The 21,757-nt window shown below is 42.5% G+C and overlaps 2 protein-coding genes across 2 annotated transcripts; one reads left to right on the forward strand and one right to left on the reverse strand.

Moving 5' to 3' along the window:
• The first annotated feature begins 469 nt into the window (after positions 1-469).
• ubac2 (UBA domain containing 2) lies at positions 470-21,344 on the forward strand. Its single transcript, XM_048235230.1, has 9 exons — positions 470-657; positions 1,279-1,406; positions 1,576-1,695; positions 2,003-2,109; positions 8,373-8,496; positions 10,576-10,623; positions 11,619-11,867; positions 19,490-19,630; positions 19,888-21,344. The coding sequence occupies exons 1-9, from the start codon at positions 627-629 to the stop codon at positions 19,993-19,995; spliced, it is 1,056 nt and encodes a 351-aa protein (XP_048091187.1). The 5' UTR covers positions 470-626; the 3' UTR covers positions 19,996-21,344.
• Positions 3,563-6,797, reverse strand: gpr183b (G protein-coupled receptor 183b). Its single transcript, XM_048235229.1, has 2 exons — positions 6,694-6,797; positions 3,563-5,187 (listed from the first exon to the last, which is right to left on the reverse strand). The coding sequence occupies exon 2, from the start codon at positions 5,149-5,151 to the stop codon at positions 4,060-4,062; it is 1,092 nt and encodes a 363-aa protein (XP_048091186.1). The 5' UTR covers positions 5,152-5,187; positions 6,694-6,797; the 3' UTR covers positions 3,563-4,059.
• Positions 21,345-21,757: the final 413 nt, after the last annotated feature.

Consider the following 21,757-nt stretch of genomic DNA (forward strand, 5'->3'; position numbering starts at 1 on the left):
CACCTTTGAAATGTCAGAAATAGAGTTTATCACCGTGATCCCAGATTTCATATTTTACCCACCTTTTATTTTACCACTACATCCCTGGTGCCAACAATAATGTGTAGGTCAGGGGTCTTCAGTGCCATGTATAAAATTGTGCACAGGGCTAAATGTTTTTATGTCTAATTCATATAATTTAAAAGCCTAATAATTGAATAGCCTAATTCTTTTTATGTGTAATTCATATCATTTAATAGCCTAATTCTTATCATTTAGGCCTAGGTTTTTATTTGTCCATCCCTCTCAAGACAAGCAGTCCAATTCCAAGAAGTCTAATCTGTGAAGTCAGCGCTAACTTATTTACAAATGACAGCGTTAGAAAATGTAGGTTAGCCCTATTACAGCCGTAAAGCTCATCCAGTCAGCCAAACACAAACGCGAATTTCGTTGCAGTCACCACCAGATGACTTCAGCGCATGAATTAATTTTGATCCTCCACAGCTTCCGTTCACGGTACCCTTTCCCCTTTCCTTTCCCTTACTGGGTACCTTCTTTAACTTTTGTTTTAAGTTTTACGTTAGTACCCTGTGCCTTCTTGTCCGTTTCGCATCCTTTCTTTTTTTTCTGTAGTGTTCGTTGGCAATATGTTCACGACCACTGGGTCGAGGGGAATGTGTAAGTAGGCTGTCCACCTTCCACCTTTCTTGACATGGACCCTATTGCCATTTCCACTGTCATGCTTCGGCTTTGCATTGTCATTCATTTGTTCGCATTGCATTGTAGCCTATTCATTCGTTCCTGTTGTTTTCGCGGAAGTGAAGTTAAAACCATGTATGTCTATGTTGCATGTGAGCGTTACATTTCAACCCAGTGAGAGACATAACGTTAGAAGCGATGCAATCTGTAATTCTTGCGGTTCGTGGGCGTAAAGTGACAAGCTGTTGTAGCTCAAACGATTTCAGTCTAGACTCATGTCAACAGTCGTTGTTTTTCCAAAATATTGTTGTCCAGCATTAGTTGGCCCTCTGTGAATGTCAGATATCGTAACAACAATCACTGTTTCTCAAATAAGTTAGCTTGTTAGTGTTAGCCTAGCGCTACCAGTAGCCTATAGGCTAACTCCGTACAATCTGCTTGTTGCAGGGATTGTAACTCATTATATTATATTGTAACACAACACACCCCGTTCTTGTACAGAACCCCGTTCTTGTACAAAAATGAACAAGTAGCCTAACCTACCACTTATCACCACATATTATGTGTTGATGTCATGTGTGTGGTTCTGATTTACCACAGATAAAGCCCCTCTCTCGAAAAGCCTGCTGCTGGTCCCCACTGCCCTGACGGTGCTGCTTACACTGCTCCTGCCCCAGTATCAAAGCCTGTTTGAGTACAACCTACAAGCAGTGAAGGAAGAATATCAGGTAGGTAGGCCTCAGCCTGGGGGTTAGGCCAAGGATGGTGTTTAGTGACAAACCTGGGTAAGATAACGGGTAACATCTGGACTAGAATGAGGATACTGGCAGTGTCAGGCGTGGGTGATGCCCGAGATAAATAACTCTTACTCTGTTTTCCATCTCTATTTTGTCTCAGATCTGGAGGTTGCTCAGTGGAAGAATAATCTGCTTGGACCTAAAGGACACGTTCTGCAGTGGGTTGCTTATCTACAACTTTCGCATCTTCGAGAGGAGGTTTGGCTCACGCAAGTTTGCGGTAAGTTGTGGTAAATTATGTTTTCATTCTCTAGGGCTCTTTCATAGAACCCACGGATGTTATGCCTTTATTAAAGGTCATGGTTTAGTCATTCCACATGCAGAAGTATAGTTCATTATCAGTTGAAAATGAGTAGCCCTAGTACAATATCTTGTTAGTTATGTATGTTACTGGTGAAATCATGTTACACCATGTTATAAATGACATGTAGTCATTGGCCTGGTCATTTGGACCATCATGTGGTGTTTGACCTGGTCAGTAGTCGCTAGTTGCTGTTGTAGTAACTGGAGTTTGCTTCTGGCTGCAGTCCTTTCTGTTGGGGACGTGGGCTCTCGGTGCTGCTGTGGACATCCTGTTGGCTGAAGCCCTTCATTTCCTGTTTGAGATGCAGGTGGAGATGCTGCCCGCGGGTCTGTAAGTCTCTCTCTCTCTCTCTCTCTCTCTCTCCCCTCTCTTTTTTCCTCTCTCTCTCTTCTGTCCTCTCTCTCTATCTTGGGGCTTCTCTGTCCGTCCGTGTGTCTGTCCCTCTGTGTGTGTGAGAATTGTTAGCACTAATGCATTGAATGAAGCCTCCGATGCACTAAAACAGTTTACTATACAATTATAGACATATACATTGTAATTCGAATTATACATTATAGACAACAACTGTCTATAATGGGTCATTTTCTGCAGAATGTCACAGTAATGACTTTGTTTGATGGATAATCATTTGTCTGTCAAGCACATGTGTGATGGCCTTAAGTTATGTGTGATGGCGAGTTAAACTTTTCTGTCCAACTTAAAAGTCATGAAACTTTAAAGGTTGTATCAGCGATAGCGGGGATACGTCACTTCTGTTGATGTTCAAACAAAACAGAGAGCTAGTTCGCTGCAATTTAAACTCTCCTAAACGCGCATCTCATTGGTTATTGGTTGAAACACTTTATTTTGCTTTTGAGTGGGTTGCCAATAGCAATATAGTACTGTAAATAGTTGGTAGCAATTGTTTTTGTGTACAGATCTCGGAGCCTAGGGTGCCTACAGAGACGCGTTTTTTGACGGCCTGCTTATGGGGCAGACAGCTAGCGGATCGTTAGGAAAGATTAGATGAATGTGATCATTTATGTTTGAGCCTTTTTTGGGCCTGAAATCGCTGATACAACCTTTATAATGTTAGAGTGTGTTCTGTGTAGTGGTGTGGTTTTACTTGCTATTCTCAGTGTTGGAACTAGTGTTCTTGCTTGTTTACCACATGAGAAGGTAAACTGTTGTGCAACGGAGGCATCTTGATGTGAGGCCAGTGAGCTCACTTCTCAGTGTGTGTGGTCAGGCCATTAAACTCAAGCCGAAGGTGGCTTTGTAGTGTTGGGTATGAATGTATCTTAACCACATCCTGATTGTTTTAAATTAAATATGAAAAATATCAGCTGAAATCATGAAAGGGGAGACTGTTGACCATCTGCAGGTCTCTGTAGGCAAGGCTCATTTGTGCAATCTGTTTAGAGGAAGTATCATTTCAATGTTTTCCTGTGAACATTATCTGTCATTTACTTGGCGACCTTTCCCTTTGACTTTGGCATGGCAAAAGCTAATTCTGCAGTCTCTCGACCAAGTCATTTATTTATTAAGTATACGCTAACTTAATATGACGTCTTTCCAAGTAATATACCTGTAGGATACCTGACGAAGACCTCAGTAGTCGAAATGTTGTAACCTTAAACTGGGAGCATACAAGATAGTGTGCAGATATCTTTTTGTCTTCTCAAGTAATGCAATCTCACTATCTCACAACCTTTCCCAGCAGGGTGATCATTTGAGCATGCTTTCACTTGCATTCACTCTGTTGACTTTATATTAAAAAAAAATTGGAGATCTGACAAATGCAAACTAAAGGAAACTTTGTTTGCCTCAAATGCATTGAAACCACATGTACTTTTATCGTCTATTACTTTTTGCAGCAGCTCTTATCAGATTTCAGCTTTTGTGTTGACATTTGAGATGAAAAATGTCTATGACAGCGGGTCCTTTTTTCCTTATAGACTCCGTGAGCTTGCTTTCATAGATTCATGTCTAATCTTTAATAGAAATTTTCAATGGAAATACACAAATAAGAAAATGCAGTCAATTCTCTTAGCGCTTTTACGCTCTAGCTTTTACTCTGCCTTACAAAGAATGTTGGATCTGTGTCCAAATATGGTGGAGCATTTGCTGTCACTGGCAAATTATTGTCCTGTGTTCAGTCAGTTCTGTACCATAAAAATGGATTTATGCTGCATATCCTAAACAATCAGCATCAGTAAAGAAAACAAGTGTCATCAGATAAAACGAATCCGAAATACTCCAGGCTGTTTTGGTTGGGACCCAGCTTGAGTCCTCTGGCCATCACAGTGACTCGTCCTTGTCCTTGTCCCTGACACTGTTGAGGCGCATACGGAGACTGTAGCGGTTCACATTGGAGCCGGAGCTCTCGGGGGAGGAGTATATGCTTTTAGAGAGGAGGGCCTTTTTCTTGAACAATGTTAGCACCTTGCGCTTGTAGCCCTGGCAGGCGAAGAAGTAGACGAAGGGATCCAGGCAGGAGTTGAAGTTCATCAGGCAGACGGTGACGTGCAGCGACACCTGGAAAGAGCGCAGCTCATCGCAGCTGGGCCGGTACAGAAGCTTCCGGATCATGTACTGGAGCAAGTTCACGTGGTATGGTGTGAAGCAGACAAGGAAGACCAGCACTACCCCTGCCGTCACGCCCATGGCCTTCTGGCTGCGTCCCGAGCGCACACTTAGCTGGTTGACGCGGGTGACGCTGTGGAGCTTGTGCCACAGCACCGAGTAGCACACCAGGATAGTGATCACGGGCACCCCGTAGCCCATGGCAACGGCGCCTATGAGTGTGTGGGGCAGTGTCTTGCCCACGGACGCCTCCAGGATCGGGTACTCCATGCAGGAGACGCTGCCGTCGGCCTCGGTGCGGGTCATTTGCATGGCCAGCAAGGGGAGCGTCTGGACAGCCACCAGCAGCCAGACGCCCAGGCACACCCAGCGCACGGTGGCCACCTCCCGGAGCCGGGCCAGCCTCCGCGGGCCCACCACCGCCACCATGCGGTCCAGCGCCAGGCACGTCATGAAGTTGACGCCGGCGTACGTGTTGATGTAGAAGAGCATGCCGCTGACCTTGCACGCAATCTCGCCCAGCGGCCAGTGGAAGCCCAGCGCGTAGTAGAGCGCCCGCAGCGGCAGCGAGAGCGCAAACAACACGTCGGACGCCGCCAGGTTGGCCGAGTAGAGTGTGGTGGCGTTGATCTTGGACCGCTGCACCCAGATGACGTGCAGTGCCAAGCTGTTGCCCAGCAGGCCCAGGGCGAACACCAGCGTGTAGTGCAGCGGCATGAGCATGCGTGCCACGCCCCGGTGGTCGTACAGGCCCGTGCAGTTCACGCCGTCTGTGACGCTGCTCTCGTTCCTCTCCACTCCCAGCATGGTGTGGTGTAACACAGGAAAGGGGCCCCCGTGGATCTGAAGACAGAGAGTGCAAACCCTGAGAGAGAGAGAGAGACAGAGAGTTCACACCTTGCTGCATGCGGTTTTAGATGGGTTGTAGGCACATGTTGTGCCATGTGTTGCTCTACAAGAAGTTTTTTTTCTGTTTGTACACTATGTACTCAGAAGCTTATGGAGGAGATTGCGTGTGACATCTATTTTCAGTGGTGAGGTTTCTGCCTTGTCTAGGTGATAGTTTCCTTTCTTCAATTTACCAGTACAAACACTGCATGTTTAGTTAGAGAAATAGGAACGTTTGAAGACTCACCTTGCACCTAATTAATCAGTTCTCTTTACAGAGTCATGGATGGTAGTATATGCTTATTTATATTATGAAGGCTTATTAAAGGCACAGTCAGGGATTTGTTTGTTTGTGTTTATGTTGAGCAGAAGCTTTTGTGCAAAAAACGTACATTATAATTTAACCAAGGACCAAACGAAGCACACCAGAGAGATTGCTCACCCCAACCTTCAGTATTCCCAGAGAATTTCCACACAGGGTTTCGTTTATCTTTGGGGGCAGGTTGCCCCCAGTTTGTTTGTTTCCAGTTTTTTTCGAACCTGGGTTAAAAAAAAAAAAACTGGAAACAAACAAACTTTTTTTTTTTTTACAGTGTATCCACAGAATGGGCAGCTAGCGGCCATGAGAAGATGTTTGCTGAAATGTGCCAAAAATGTTATGGGCTTGCGTAAAATTCCTGACTGCACCTTTGAAAATAATCATTTGAATGATAATGAAATAAGCATCTGCACACATACACACTTAAACATAAAAAGTATGGTGATATAGGCTATTATTGAAATCATTCTAAAGTGTATCAGGAGCTATTTACATGGACTTTTTTTTTCAATCAGATTGAGAAAAACAGAATGATTAAAGATTTCAAACAAACTGTTTACATGAACGCTAAATAAACCGATTGGTGTTTGTGCGTTTACATGGAACAAGCATCATTTAGAAGCTCCTAGTTGTGTTGCCGCCATGGAAACTCATTTGTTTACGTCACTGTGCATTATTGCTACATAGGGAACACCTGGGCAGAAAGGAAAAATGTACTCCAACAATTAGAGTACTTGTTTACACAGGTGGATTTTTTAATTGATCGGATTATCAGAACGGAGTACACCACCTCTCTCGATCCAATTGAAAACTCATATCGGGCTGTGTTTACATTCGGCACTTTTTTTCCGATTGAGCATTATTCCATTTATAAAGAGATTAAAAGTGTCCATGTAAACGGGGCTATTGTGTGCACATATGAGCACCTGTTTTGCTGATTTCAAGTAGTCAAGCAAACTTGTGAAGTAACATTGTAGACGTAAAAAGCTGTACACACATACATTTATAGGCATTTCACTGCATATTCTGACCTATGTGTTGCCATTTCATAGCACATTCTGACCAATGTGTGAATAAATTCTAAACACGCATACATACACACACACACGTTAACATTACATTTAACCTGAACTTGTACTCACCTACTGGCGGAGTAGGTATGCTATGCAATTTTTTTCAGTGTTGAAACATGGCATTCAGAGAGAACACTTTGGTAGTTGAGATCTCACACAAACACATGCTCCTGTGACAGTTGGTCACTAAACAGAATGAAGAAGTGTAAGAGATGCCGCCTTCTGATGGTGCGGCAAAGCCCTTTGACATCATTTCCTGTAGCACCCCCCCGTCTAGCTGACTGCCTTTCCCTCCCTCCCTCCCTCTCTCCCTTTCTCCCTCCCTCTCTGTTTACAGTGATGATGTGGACGTGTGTGTTGTCAGGCATTAGACAGACAAGCTGCCATTTCAAAGAGAAAAGTTTGGATTCGTATATTCATTTTGAAAGTGTGTGGGTTGCAGAAACCCCTGACCTGTGGGAGTCTGATAAGGGCTGCTGGATGTCTGTGCTCACAGAGCCCCGAGTCACGTACGCATTGCAGACTTGAACGAGATTTGACCTGCAGCAGTAAGCATGCCATGACTCAGGGCAGGTATAATATTTTTCACTTTGGTGAGGAACTTCCTTCACACCTCAGGGATCGGCCTGACGTTACATTAGCTCTGCTTAGCAGTTCCTCCAAGTGAAAAGGGAACTGCACCCCACATCGCTGTGACATTTAGTATGGAGTTCCCCAAATGCAAATGAGAACTGTCTTCTGTTTTGTATGACAACTGTTGTCCATGTGGGAGTTTTGATGCGCACAGAGTTGATGCATGCTAGCTTGAGGTGGCTTTAGGACTGGTTCTCCTGGTCTACCCCAACACCCAAGAAATGGCTCAGACAGACTCTCCAGATGTGTAATGCTAATGTTTGCAGATATGGATTAGTTATATTATCCAGATAAGTTCTGATTGGCTCTGAGTGAGTGGTGGCAGGATGGCTTCGCAGCACACTTATCTGTCCAACAATGAGGTCTGGTTAACCTTAACCTAAGAGTGTGTCATCAACATCATGTGCCTTAAAATAATCTGTTTTCCATGCCAGCCGGGTATATATAAATATATAACTGAAAGGGTCTCAAACTGTTGTGGGTTTGAATGAGTGTGTTTCTGACTGTCTGGTATGGATGTGCTGCATTTCCGCTCCTCCTTCCTGACCTTGGTTTCCATCCAGCTTTTTAATGCACATTTTGACCATTCCAGTAAGAGACTTCCTTGATTAGGTGAATGTCCATTTTTATGGTCATTAACAGCAGAGATGGAAACACACAGAAAGGTGCATTTACATGAGCCAAATTTTCAAATGGAAATAAAACCACCAGCTGTTGTGGTTTTGACCGTTGCTTTAAGGTGTGGCACTGTTGATCTAGCAGGGTAATCACAGGTGTTGTGGGAGGGCTGTTTCTGTGCGTACCGTTGAAGTGTGTGTTATCAGAGATCCAATATCAGTACCTGGTCTAGTGGTGGTCAGCCTGCGTGATGTACTCAGTGTTACTACAGGGACAGATGCTTGGTGGTGGTTTTTCCTAATTTGAATTAAAAAGGTTAGAAAGTCACAGTCTTTAACCATCTGTCTCTCCTGATCTCTGGGCTAGTTTTGAAGATCCTCAGTCCTTACCACTTATTTCTGTTTTCTCCCCCATCTCTTCTCCCATTTCTCTTTCTCCCTCTTTCTTTGCCCAATTGTTAACCCCCCCTCTCCTTCCTCTTTTCCCTCCTTTCTCAGTCTGAGTCCGGTCTTTGCCCTCTTTGTGCCTTTCTTCTGCTCCATCCCGCGGGTGCCCGTCACCCAGCTGCTGGGCCAGATCTCCGTCACAAACAAGTCCCTCGTCTACATCGTGGGCCTTCAGGTGAGCGCTGTCCGCTTACACTCACACAACCTGTTTTAACATGGTCCCGTCTAAATAATGCACTTGACTATGTTGGGCTGGTGTTGTGGAAATGGATTAAGCCTAGTCCTGGACCAAAAGTGCTTTTGAGATCTTCATTAAAATAGTCTTTTAGTCTAGGGCTAGGATTAGGCCATGTCCTGGAAGACAGCCCTTGATGTCGGAACAGAATGACTATCTCTGTTCATTTATTACAGAGTAACATAAGGCAAAAGTGTTGATGGAAAAATCCCTCTAAACACCAACACAGGAAGAATATCTTGGTATTTTTCGAGTTCTTTTAAAAGGATATTCCATCATTTGGGAATTACACTCATCTCCAGTTCTCCAGTTCATCCAGCCATTCTCGGAGTCTGGTCATACCACTTTTAGCTCCAGCTTAGCATAGATCATTGAATCGGATTAGACCATTAGCATCTCTCCCGCTAGCATCATGCTTAAAAGTGACTAAGATTTCCTGTAATTTTCCTATTTAAAACTTGTCTCTTCTCAAGTTACAAAGTGTAATAAGATTAACGGAAAATGAAATGTGGCCATTTTCTAGGCTGATTTGACATGGAACTATACTCTCATTCCGCCGTAATAATCAAGGAACGTTGCGAACGTACCATGGGCGCAGCAGCACAATGATATGCAGCACCTGAAAATAGTCCCCGCATTACTTCCAGCAATAAGGTTGAGCTGCAGTAGACAAATTGGTTAGTTACTGGATTGTTTCGCCTGAACGGCTGGATGAACTGGAAAAATGTAAAAATCAATTGTTTAACTCAAGGGGAGGTGGAAAATGAGTGTAATTCCCCAAATGGTGGAATATCCCTTTAAGGCCTTATTTTAGATGATTGTTCAACACAATAATGATATTGTATTGTACAATACAATATGCCAAATACAGTGGTTCTGATGGTGTGCAGTAGAACCTCAAAAGCTTCACAAATTTGAGCAATGAAAAATGTATTACAACAGTGATGTGTGTGAATCTAAGTATTACAGCTGTATTTTTATTGCTCAATTTGTGTTTGTATCAGTTAATTTTGCAGTTAGTTTCAGAACGTTAAATAGCACTTAGGCTATTGTTAGACTAGACACTAACTTATTTAACTTATTGACTGCACAGCCTTCTTAATGTATTTATTTATTTATTCTGACTTATATCTGCTATGATGACTTTTATTCTGCATTTTATCCCCTGAATTTTGACACTAATAATTTTTTTGTATACTTTTTATCCATATTTCTATGTCTGGAGCACTGTTGCCACTGTTATGTCACTGTTTTCTGTCATTGTCATTAATGTCGGCTATGTGTGTCTAAGCAGCCTACTATTTTTACCAGCCACCAAATCTACCCTTGGGTACAAATAAAGTTACCTTAGCTTACCTTACCTTAGCTTGGCTTCATGTTAGCCTGTTAGCTGTCTCTTCAGCTCTCATTGATGCAGTGGGAGCAGTTTTCTGTTAGAGAGTGGATGTGATCAAAGACGTGTGTGCCAAAGGTCAAAGACTTGACATGTGGTGTGATGGAAGATTCTGGAGATTTGCATTGCGCTCATCTTGCAGTCACAAGTCTTCATTTCACTTTCATGTCGTTTACTTTTGTGTCCTGTATTTGACTGAAAAAAGGTGATTACCAGAATGGAAAAGGCAGGTCATTTTCATGACGCAAATGAACAGACCACTACTAGAGAGGAAATTCTCACCAGAATTTGTTTTCCTTCTGCTTTCTGCTGTTTTTTTTTTTTTTTTCATTTCGATAATGATGCACTTAAGTTTAGATAGATATATAGCACTTTGTTATTGGAGTTATACAACTGTGTTTGTTATTGACACCAACAGAAAAAAACTATGGTATATTGTACGAGATAAACAAGTTAAGTTTGTTTGTTTCACAAACTGATTTTGAGGATTTTGAGGAAGGGTGTGAATGTGCACTCTACACACACTGAAGCTTACATTTGTTTATCTTTACCTGTGATCTCTCTCTCTCTCTCACTCACTCTCACTCTCACACTCTGTCATCTCTTGTCACTTGTTCCCCTCACAGCTGCTCACATCCAGCTCATTTATGTGGGTGATCGCTCTCAGTGGCCTGGTAAGTAATAAGCAATAAGCCATAGGCTCCAGTGATTTTAGATTTGCTTAACTACATTGGATGAAAGGGAATTTGAGGCCCCACTACTGCTTACAGTAACACTTCAATGGATGAAGCCTTTTCCTGTCATATTATTTGATATCAGCGTTTCCATCAGTATTATGTTGCAAACAGTTCTCAATATGTGTGTGACAATGACAACATGGTGGCTGAGTTGATGTGGCATTTAACATTCTGAGTGCCATCTTGACAGTTGCCAGTAATGGTAACAACACACTGTCCAGTCAATGCCATGCCAATACCCATCATGAAGATGACTAATTGTGTGTTTGAGGTGTGTTCAAATTCAAAATGGCAAACAAAGGTGAGCATTTTCAGGCAGCGTATCATTTGCTTTCGAGTTCACTGCCAAAGGTTGTAAACACGCACTAACTGACACATCCCGTCTGAGGAGGTAGTTATTTGTGAACAAACTACTGAACTAAGGATTACCATTTCAATCAAACAGTTTGGAGTGAGCAAACTACTGAACTAAGGATTACCATTTCAATCAAACAGTTTGCAATGAAAACGTTGTAACGTTGTAACATTCGCCTATTTGCCATATTTGAATGCACCTCAGAATGGACAAGAACAATGTGTTTTTTAGTCTGAACTTTCTTTACTACTGGGGACATCAGTAACTCTTATTATTATTATTATTATTATCATTATTATTATTGCTATTATTATTACTACGCAGACACATCTAAGGACACATCTAATGCAAGGAACTTGGGAATGGTCAATAGTCAATATTATTGATAATTATTGATGTATATTACAATATCAAAGTGTCCCCATCATGGTCATGTTGGTTAATTTACTTCCTATTCTGTTTCTTTTTCTTCTTAGTTGATTGTTTAAACAAGCCCATGAAAGCACATTTGTGGTGTGTGCATCCTTTCCAAACCCACCCCTGAGTATCCCCCGTTCTGTGCCGCGTGTGCCCACAGGTGTCTGGCGTGCTGTACCACTGTAACGTCCTGTGGATGCAGCGGCTGCTCCAGGTGCCCGCCTGGCTGGGTCGCGTGGGCGCCCTCCTCCTGGAGCCGCTGCTGGAGGGCAGCGAGCCCACACAGGAGGCCCCCGTGGGCATGGGCGCCACGCTGGACGTCCAGCGGCAGCAGCGCATGGATCTGCTGGACCAGCAGCTGCTGCTCTCGCAGCTCGCTCAGGTGCGGAGGAATGCCCAACAGCCCCAGGTGAGATGCACCGCATTAAGACATAATGTGCCGGGTGGGGGTCGGGGGGGGTGGGTGGGTGAGAGCTCTGATTCTGGTATTGCTCCAGTTTGGCTGGGTGTGGTTCAGAAGGTACCTGGATAGGTGGAAATGTAGGTCCAGGGATCTTACTTGGTTGTTAAGTCTGACATCACGGGCCCAACAGCTTTTTCGTCAAAAAAAGTTTACTAGATCAGCCAGCCGGTTTTCGCTTGTAAACCTTCATTTTTCACCTCCGTTTTAGTAAGAGTAAAACAAAATCACTTAACTTAATTACTGTAATTACTGTAGCTGTGCAGCCAGATAATACAATCAAGGGTTACGTCCAGGCTTCCGTCAAAATTGTATTTTATTAGGTTGAGACAAGTGAGTAATAGGATGATCATTTTTTAAAGTGTACTCTGAATAGTGGACATTTTTTTTTCTATTTTGCTGTCTGTGGAGAAAACTGAGCCGTTGGACCCGGAAAGAGATTTATTATCCCATTACTGCATCATCTCTTACTAACTGAACTGCAGAAAGACATGAGTGGAACCACTGGCCTCTGCCTGCGTCCCTGATGTGGAGTTAAGGAACACTTCACACTTGTATGTGTTGGCTTCTCTCGCACACTAGAAATAGAATGGAAGAAAGAAGGATAAATATGTTTGCACTAATAGCTCTCATTTGAACTAACTCAATATGTATAAAATGTGCTGCCGTTGGTGTAAACAAAGATCCTTTAGAACACCGTCTCTGGTGTAAATCAGTGGTTCTTAACTGGTGTGGCTTTGGGACCCACAATTTCCCGTGTTCATAAGGTTGTGACCCATATATTTTTTATCATTCAAGCGAACGGATATGGTGAGCTACATGGGAAGGCACCTACTTGTTTGAAACATGCGAATGTTTGGCATTGCATTTCTGAAGTCTTCAACTCCTACAGTCATCTTTCAAAGTACTCGACAGGTTTGACTTTGACAAGGGTGCCTTGTTTCTACGTGGCATTTTAGTTTTGATGGTTTCATGCTCTCATGTGCCAGCAATTCACTGTAGACCACACACTGGGGTTTCTGTCCAATTTTGTCCTCAATTTAAGTGAATCCATATCCTAGCCTTTTTCAAATATTCAGGGTCACAGCCTACTTGGGTTTATCGCTAAAATGATGTCAACATGACCTGTCACATAAACATCGTCTACATGTATGTCCATGGTAATGACTGACATTGGCTATGAATAAAGTCGGTTAAAATACAGGTCCAATATTAGATCTGATAAGGTAGCATTTTAAATTTATTTTATTTTATTTATTTTTTCCACAAGCTCCGCGACCCACCCAGAACAGTTTTGGGTCCTGACCCACCAGTTAAGAAACACTGGTGTAAATGAACCTTTAGAAAGCAGGTGAGCTGCTGCATTGACACCGACTGGATGTCAGAACAGTTCCACCACTTGAAGCCAGGCCAATAGACTAATAAACCTGCACCCAGATGAAATGGCTAAAGAGGTGGGCATGACAGTCAGGTGACTCAACACAAACATTTATTCACTCAGCAGATGCTTTATTTGATTTATTTAGCGACTTAAAGGATCAATATCTAACCGCCTGTGTGTGCTTCCTGGGAATGGAGCCGTGGTGCTGTTGGCTCCTTGCTGTAGGAGTTGTGACCGTTCTACCCAAGGCCCAAGGCTTTTTCCGTAGTGAAAGCTTTTTTCCATCCTCCACCCTTTTGAGAAAGGAACCCTTTAGTGTATCCAGATCTCTATAAGGTTTGGCGCACACACACACACACACACACACACACACACACACACACACACACACACACACACACACACACAAAAGGGCCGTCTACACGACGCTGGTTATTTTGAAACCGGTGAATTTTTGTTATCGGTTACGCCTTGCGTGTACACAACGCTGGCAGTTTAGGAGACTGTAACCGGTAGTTTTTGTAACCGGGTTCCGAAGTGGGATTTTTTTAAACCACCGGATAACTTTTGCCATGTAGACGCGTATAGACAGCACAGCCGGCAATTTTATGACGACATAGCCCCACCCCTAAACTCTGACCTTACATGCTGCTTGTCAGAACAAACCTAACCATTTGTTTATCATATTAAAATGTGTTTTTCTTTGCCCCTTCATGATTCATGTGCACAATGTATCAGAAGCACACCATTAGCATAACTTAGTTAAACATTAGCTTACTACAACCTGACGTGCAGTAAAGCTGCAGTTGGCAAGTCTGACAGATTGAGGTGACTTAGCTAAAATTTTGAATGTTTACAACTCCCATGCCCCTCCCCCACTACCACCGAGCACCCCTCTCGAGTGTGCTCGTCAGTGTGCACCAGACTGTGCTTAACAGTCAGATCTCACACAGCCCTGCTCTGATTGGACCAGAAGAACCGGGAGCTGTGGATTTTTGCAAAACAAATAACAGGCTCTAGGTGGAGGTAAAAGTGGTTTTTTTTTTCTAAAACCGGCTGATTTATGTTGTTCTGGCAGAGCATAGTGTCTGTTTCAGTGAATATGGTCAAAAAAATCTTGCCAACTGCAGCTTTAATGTTTTCTCCAGTGGTGCTCAGACCTAATGCAATAGGCTAGCCTAAGCATTTGAAATTCCACATAGCAGTCACATACCTAAAAAATGAACTTTATTAGTTTAACAGTTGAAAACCGAATTGTCTGTAGTCTCCTTATTTCATCCGACTGCTTAACAAACTGTTTCAACAATGTTTTGTCTTCTACACGAATTAGGCCTATGTGAAGCCTCTGCACGGCCCGGCGCCATCGACTGGTCTGGCATATGCATTACAGCACTTTTAGCCCTTTTCACCTCTGTGTGTGCACGCAGGTTTTTTCTTTACCGGTGAAAGCTGTAAGAGAAAATACACTCGTTGGTTTTGTGTAGACGTGCTCACAGACTGACAACAAGCGAGTGTGCTTTCTTGAGCCTGAGAAGGAAACCACAAACAACCACAGCCTGACACCTACACAAACTCAGACATACACACATCAGGTTTGACTCACGCAGGACTGTAGCTTCTCAAAACTTCAAAAAGCCCACTGGATGGTTTGAGGTGAAGTGCGTGTGTTCATGTGTATTTGTGTGTTCATGTGTGTGTGTTCATGTGTGGTCGTGTGTTCATGTGTGTGCATGTGTGTTTGTTGTGTTGCCATGGCAAACAGTAAGCGACATTCATGGTTCTGTTGATCCACGAGTAGTACCATTACAAGGTGTTTCCTCTGTGCTCTTGTGTCCTAGACAGCAATTGAATACCCCAGAGTATCACATGTTGCAGTATAACCCTGCTGTCACTTCAACCCAATAGCCTCCTGTTGGTGTCACAGCTGTCTTGTTCGAGGCATTCATCTTGCCTTCATGGTTTAGTATTTTAGGGTTACATTACATAAATAGTAATGTTAGTTAGTTAGTTAAAGTGTTGATATAAAATCACCTCAGTTACTCTGAGGCTTCAGTACAGCATGTGCAGAACTGCATTAGTGTCATAGATAACATGTAGTGTTCAAGTTTCTTATTTGAAGTGTACAGTGTTTCTAAGACAGACTTGATAGATAGCAAATGTGTCAGCATTTTTCATTGGTTTGACACATATTGAACACCCTTTTGCAAATGAGCTGGCATACATCTCACAAAAGAGACACAGACTTCCTTCCGGAAGGAGAATATCTCATATTTTTGTAATATTCACAGCTGACAAATTATTTGCATAATTCTGAATCTCTAATGAAGTTGTGTGAAACTCATTGGTGCAGTTCTTCCATCAGTAATCAGTCCCAACCTATCTTTAAAAGACACCACCTCTGTGTCATTATTTCCCAGCCATAGAGGCCAACAACACAACAAGGCTGAACTAGGTCTGTACCAGGTCTGTACCCTTATCTGTGTGGTGGTTGGGGGGGGGGGGGCTGTGGCCCAAGTGGCTACACGAAGGAAATGCAGTTGTTTATTCAATTCCAAAGAAATACACATCCATGCCGGACTAGCGATTGCATTTGCAGAGCAAATCCCAAATTTGCTAAAGGTTCGTATGGGTATTCCCAGGCTAGTACTGTAGATGATGTCCCCAAATCCTGTCATTGTCAACATTTAATATGTTGTCTGTCCTATTTGCTGCTATACTGTATATGGGTTAGGGTTGGAGATATCCAGATGATCACATTCTGTTTTTCTTTACATACCGAACGTCCTAACTTTTTTGGAATTGGGGTTGTAGATGTTTTTAGCATTGTGGAGCATTTTTTTTTATACTGATTGATCAATAGCTCATCAGTGACGTACTTGACCAGTCAGGGAAAACTACTTTGCCTCACTTTCACATGCCTGGAGCTGCACCAAACAGTAAAGCCATCACCATTTTGAGATTCTCATTTCACAACATTATATAATAATTATGTAAACTTTTCTTGCACAACAGAGCCTTCGCTTTCTCAAGAGAAACTAGAGGAACTGAACGCTGACAGAAGACTCAAATTCCTGATTCATCATGAACAACACTGCAGTCAGACACAGAGCAACAGAAGAGAATGCTTATCTTTTAGATGATGAAATAGCAGCCAGTCTCATCCGTCAACAGGAGGGAGGCCATATTGGTAGCTGATTTAGAATGCGGTGCCATGAATAGAGTCATGTCCCAGTTAGTGTTAATTTAGGTCAGGCGAGGCGAGAGGAAATATGTTCATCAACAACCTTTTTTTTTTCATGACTAAGGCGAGGCGATGGACGAGACGGCAGTATTGTCCTGAAACACTGACTAAGACTATCTTAAGATGCATTATTGTTGGCCGAAAAAAGCCTAGACTAAAATGTTTTGCATGAAATAAAAACTAAGATAAAATCTCTCTTCATTTTCGTCTACAAAATGAGAAGACAGAACATCTAGCTGTTATGTTTTCAAAATATTCGAATGAGTTCATCGCTAACAGCTTTCCTGTAGGCTAGTCTCGTGCTGTTGCTGCAACCCTGTGGCTGCAACACAAAACTACATGGAATAAGAACACTGGAGATTTCTGCAAGAGTTAGCAAGCTAACTATAAGCTTTATGCCACAATGCTACATACCCAGAAGTTGAAGGTTCTCTCACACAAATTAACATCCCCCAGAATGTCCATACGAAAATGTTTATCATGTAATGTCAATTATTTAACTAGTTAGACTGATGATGCAAAGTTTGCTAGCAAGTAAGCTAATATAGAAAGTTCGCTAGCAGGTTAGCTATGGCTAAGATGGAGAGTCTGATTGGGGGAATGTGTTGTGTTTTTTGTTTATATATCGCCATCTAGCAAGGCGGAGTAAAACATTAATACTTTGGCCTACAGTGTTTCTCAAACTTTTTTCAGTTTCAGGACCACTAAACTAACCCTAGCTAAAAAAAAAAAAGATTAGACCTACTTCAACAGTAGCCTATAATTAGTCTACACAATAGGCCTACTCACTGAACCACTTTGCTTATTGTGTGGATTCATACTGTATGATTTAAACTGGCATATCTTACATAGACAGTGTTGCAGAACTGTTTTTACATACAAGTTGGTTCAATATTGCAAACAACTCATCTATATTATATTTTACCACGCCTGCTCATGGACTACTTGGGATAGCTACTTGGACCACCAGTGATCCACGGACAACACTTTGAGAAACACTGGTCTACTGAGAATATGACAGTGGTCCAGTCAAATCTTTTACTGTCTATGGTCAAATCCCAGCCGAGCTATAACTGTATAAATCAGAATGAGTAATTATAACAGACGAGTAGCCCTGTGGACACACAATATTGTTGGAAAATTGAGATGTGTGAAACACTATTTGACTCAAATGGTAATCAGAAATAATTTGTAAAAAAAAAAGACTAAAATGTGTTGACTAAAACTGACTAAGACTAAGATACCTTTAGTTTTCTTTTTGACTAAAACTAGACTAAAATGACGAGACTTTTAGTCGACTAAAACTTGACTAACAAAAATGATATTTGAATGACTAAATATGACAAAGACTAAAAAAGACATTTCGTCACAAGACTAAGACTAAATTAAAAATAGGTGACAAAATTAACACTAGGACTCCCAGTAAATTCAGTACATGTGAACCCACTTTTTTTTTTATAACGTCATCGTTGCATGAAATAAGCTGTTGGGGCGTTTCGCCACCTCAATTTGTTGTTTTGCAGAATCAGTTGGATTCTTAAAATAGGTTACATCTTCAGATGATATCAGTTTATCATTCACAATGATTAAAATGTCTGCAACATTTTGGAAAAACCTTTCACAAGGGTTTTAAGACATTGCCTAAACCTTTACAGGTCAGTTGCCATCATCTCCTTGTAAGAAATATGACACACAGTTGAAATGATGCTATTCTTTTTAAATAACTGAATGTGATGGGCTTTTTTAGTGTTATGAATGTCAGCGAGTCTGCTACCATATCTCATCTCCATTATGTTTTCACTTGAATTTTTTTGTGGGTTCTTCACAGAAAATGTGTACATTTCTAATCACTTCTGTGGATTAGGCACAATGTCCTGTTTGGTGTTGGCTTTGGAGCGGGCAGCTGATTGGTTGGTTATTGGATTTGGAGTTTAGTTGACATTTTTTTATTTGTCCTTTGAGAAGCTAGCTATTAGAAGAAGCTGGTGTAAGTCTAATGATGTCTAGTACTGGAAATGCTGTTATCATCACCTTGAACACGTCACGTTATGGAAGGCCATCTGTTTCTCAGTTTCCCTCTAGCTTTTCAGGGTAAATGGGGTGACTTCTGATAATGATAATGTCAAGGTTTAGTCAACCGCTGTATATCTGTAGGCTCATCATTAATCTGACTTCAGATTGCTCTGTAGTCCCATGGTGTTTGAAATGATTCATTAAATAATATTACCTAACCATAATTGGCATAGTGCAGTGGTTCTCAAATGTTTGCAGTCATTCCCCACTTTGGAGGTAGGGAATTTTTGAGCCACACCTGACCCAATCACGCAGCATAATGGTAACGTTGAAATATTATTGTCACATTTCGCGTCTCAGTCCCCTGGATCTGATGATGTTTTAATGTACATGTATGTAGGCCTGTTTATGACTCCTATAATGTGTTACTGTTTAGTTTTCAATGTGTAATCTTCCTTGTCAAAAAAGGAAAGGCATGAATAAAGATAGGCACAAAAAGACACATTTTCCTCCTTCCTTCTTGTGGTGCCCCACCTGTCATGTCTCCATTCCCCACTAGGGGGCCTGCCACACTTTGAGAACCACTGGCATAATGAAATGAAGAAACAAATGTATAGTCCAAATTCCACTGGTGGCGTCCGACACGCATCAACCGTCAAGTAACGCCAAAGTTTAGAACTCCATTACTTTTAGCGGATCAACGCTGCTGGCAGCATCTGACGGGCGTCCACGCCAAAGTTTAGAAAATCTCTTCGAGTGTGAGATCCATAGATGCGAATATCGTCACCAGTGGGCATTAGCCTTAATAGTGGATATTAATTGCAAAAAAGCAGACTTGCATATAATGTGATGAACCTGTTTCAGTTAGACACAGCGCTTAGACACTACTGGAGCCTTGACTGATGTCCAGCGTGATGTTTGTGTTCTGCCCCACAGGCTGGTCTGCTCAACTGGGGCTGGCTCTTCCCCACACTCCGGCAGAGAGGGCGCAATGCCACTCCCGCTGTTGCCGTCGCCCAGGCCAGACGTCCCGGGCCCTCCCCTCCCCCTGAGAACAGCCCTGTCGCTGAGGAACAGGTGAGTTCACAGAGAACAAGGACACAGGTGTGGTCTCAAGCGCACTGAAAGATGTCTAAATGAGATAATTATACATGAATTGTTTTCATTCCTGAAGGTGTTTGTGCTTTTATGCGTGTTTGTTGCATCTGTGGATGTTTATTTCTGTTTGCATTGTATGTGTGCTGATTCTAAATATTATGTGTTATGTTTATATATGAATGTATTACCCATTGATTATATGTGACTTATTTCTGAATGTGTGTGTGTGTTCACAGGTTGCCAGGTTAATGGAGATGGGCTTCTCCAGGGTGGACGCCCAGGAGGCCTTGCGAGCATCCAACAACGACATCAACATGGCAACCAACTTCCTGCTCCAGCACTGAGGGACTCTGGGTAAGGAAGGGAAAGAAGGAAGAATGAGTGGAAGAGCGGACACAGAGAAGTGGAAAAAGGAGACGTGACGGGCCCTCTGTCCAGTGGAGGACACTGAGGTAAGGGGAAGCGAGGAGCAGCCTCAAGTGAGATTTTTAAACCTGCCGAGAGACGGAGGCCCATGGAGAAGCCCTGCTGGGACACGGAGCCTCTGCCTCCGCCAAAGACCAGGCTGCGCTCACTGTTGCCACCTACTGGATGCTGGAGGGAGAGTCCAAGCCGAGGGGAGACGAGGGGGGAACTGAGAAAGCACTGTCTCAGGGCTTGTGTTGTCTTACGTCATCTGTCTCTCTCTCTCTCTCTCTCACTCTCTCTCTGCCGTGCAAACTGCTCATTCTCGGCTCATTGTCTCAGACACCCAGCTAATATAGTGGTAGATTGGATACTGATGCATCCGTTTAAAGACTGATTTATTTTCTTTTATTAGTACAAAAACGGACATTTACAGAAGAAGCTTTTTGGAGAACATTGTAATGAAGCTGGTGGTATGTTGATATTTTTTGTCCTTTTTGAAGAAATTGAAAGTCTTGTGTTTTCTCAGATGAACAGCTGTCGCAGGTCAACATGAACTCAATCACCTGTGTGTAGAGACGCAAGTGTGTATATTTTGTGTAATTATGTATATAGGAAATTAACTCTGCACAGAGTATTTGAGAATTTGGTTGATTTTTACAGCCTCTGCCTCTTGCTACATCAGGGAGCACTATGCTTCACTGTACATCATATGAATTCATTTCACTGTGGAATTTAAAATCATGGTAATGATTGTATTTTGACTAATCCGATGACCTGCCCAACACTATTAAGACTCGTGCTCTCTGTTGATTTGATTGGTCAACACTAAGTTATTCTATTATTTTATTGACTTGATTCGAAGCTAGAAATCATGGTAGATCATGGACATCTGTTAGTATTGTGTACCTAACCAAAGTGTCCCCTCTTTTTCCATCTATCTAAACACCATCACTTGCGTGATCAAGCCAGTGAGTTGAGGTGTTAAAGAGCATCTTTTCCCCCTTTCATGTGTGTGCAACTGCAACAGTTGGGTGTTATTTTTCTTCCTCTCTTCTTCTTCATAATGAACAAGCCTGACAGCAGAGGCGGAGAGCTACGCTACGCTACGCTACTGTGCTGCGCAGCAGATGGGTGGTGTGATTATCAGACGCTGTAGCTGTGCGCTCTCACTCTGAGAGATCTATTATGCAAAGCTCCCACTCTAAATGGCTATGGGCTGGGTCTAAACGTCAGGGGCTACAAAAAGAAAAAAAAATGTCCAATTAAAACCTACCTCTCATCTAAACCTGTCTGCCGGCTCTTATTTCAGGTCAGATTTCAGCGTCTGCCCATAAATGAACTGAAATGGTGCAGGAAGTCAAGTGTTCAGTGGGATGAGATCTGGCATTAGCACTAGATGTGTATGATTTGAGATATTGATATATGATATCTGATATACAGTATGCAGTATTGTCAGGTTTGTAATGCAGGGCTTAAAGTTCTCAGGCACTGTGCATTCAGGCATGGGCCAGGCTGTTTAAAGACTTGTAAATGGATAATTTTATACAATGGCCTCAAATTTCGTAAGTTCAGGCTTGCTTTTTACCCTGGTAGTGAGCGACACTAGCTACTCTTTCACCATGGCCTCTAAAACTGATGGAGGGAGCACTGCCTTCCCGTGTCTGCTAAATTATACCCTAAAGTAACTTGGGCAAGTTG

The sequence above is a fragment of the Alosa alosa genome, chromosome 23 (assembly GCF_017589495.1).
Source record: "Alosa alosa isolate M-15738 ecotype Scorff River chromosome 23, AALO_Geno_1.1, whole genome shotgun sequence".
NCBI lineage: Eukaryota > Metazoa > Chordata > Actinopteri > Clupeiformes > Clupeidae > Alosa > Alosa alosa.

Bases quoted from the DNA above. Each gene is read 5' to 3' on its own strand.
- ubac2 (XM_048235230.1), top strand. From the start codon at position 627: ATGTTCACGACCACTGGGTCGAGGGGAATGT. The intron at 1,696-2,002 runs GTAAGTTGTGGT...TTCTGGCTGCAG, and splicing joins TTGGCTCACGCAAGTTTGCG to TCCTTTCTGTTGGGGACGTG. The intron at 11,868-19,489 runs GTGAGATGCACC...TCTGCCCCACAG, and splicing joins GGAATGCCCAACAGCCCCAG to GCTGGTCTGCTCAACTGGGG.
- gpr183b (XM_048235229.1), bottom strand. From the start codon at position 5,151: ATGCTGGGAGTGGAGAGGAACGAGAGCAGCGTCACAGACGGCGTGAAC.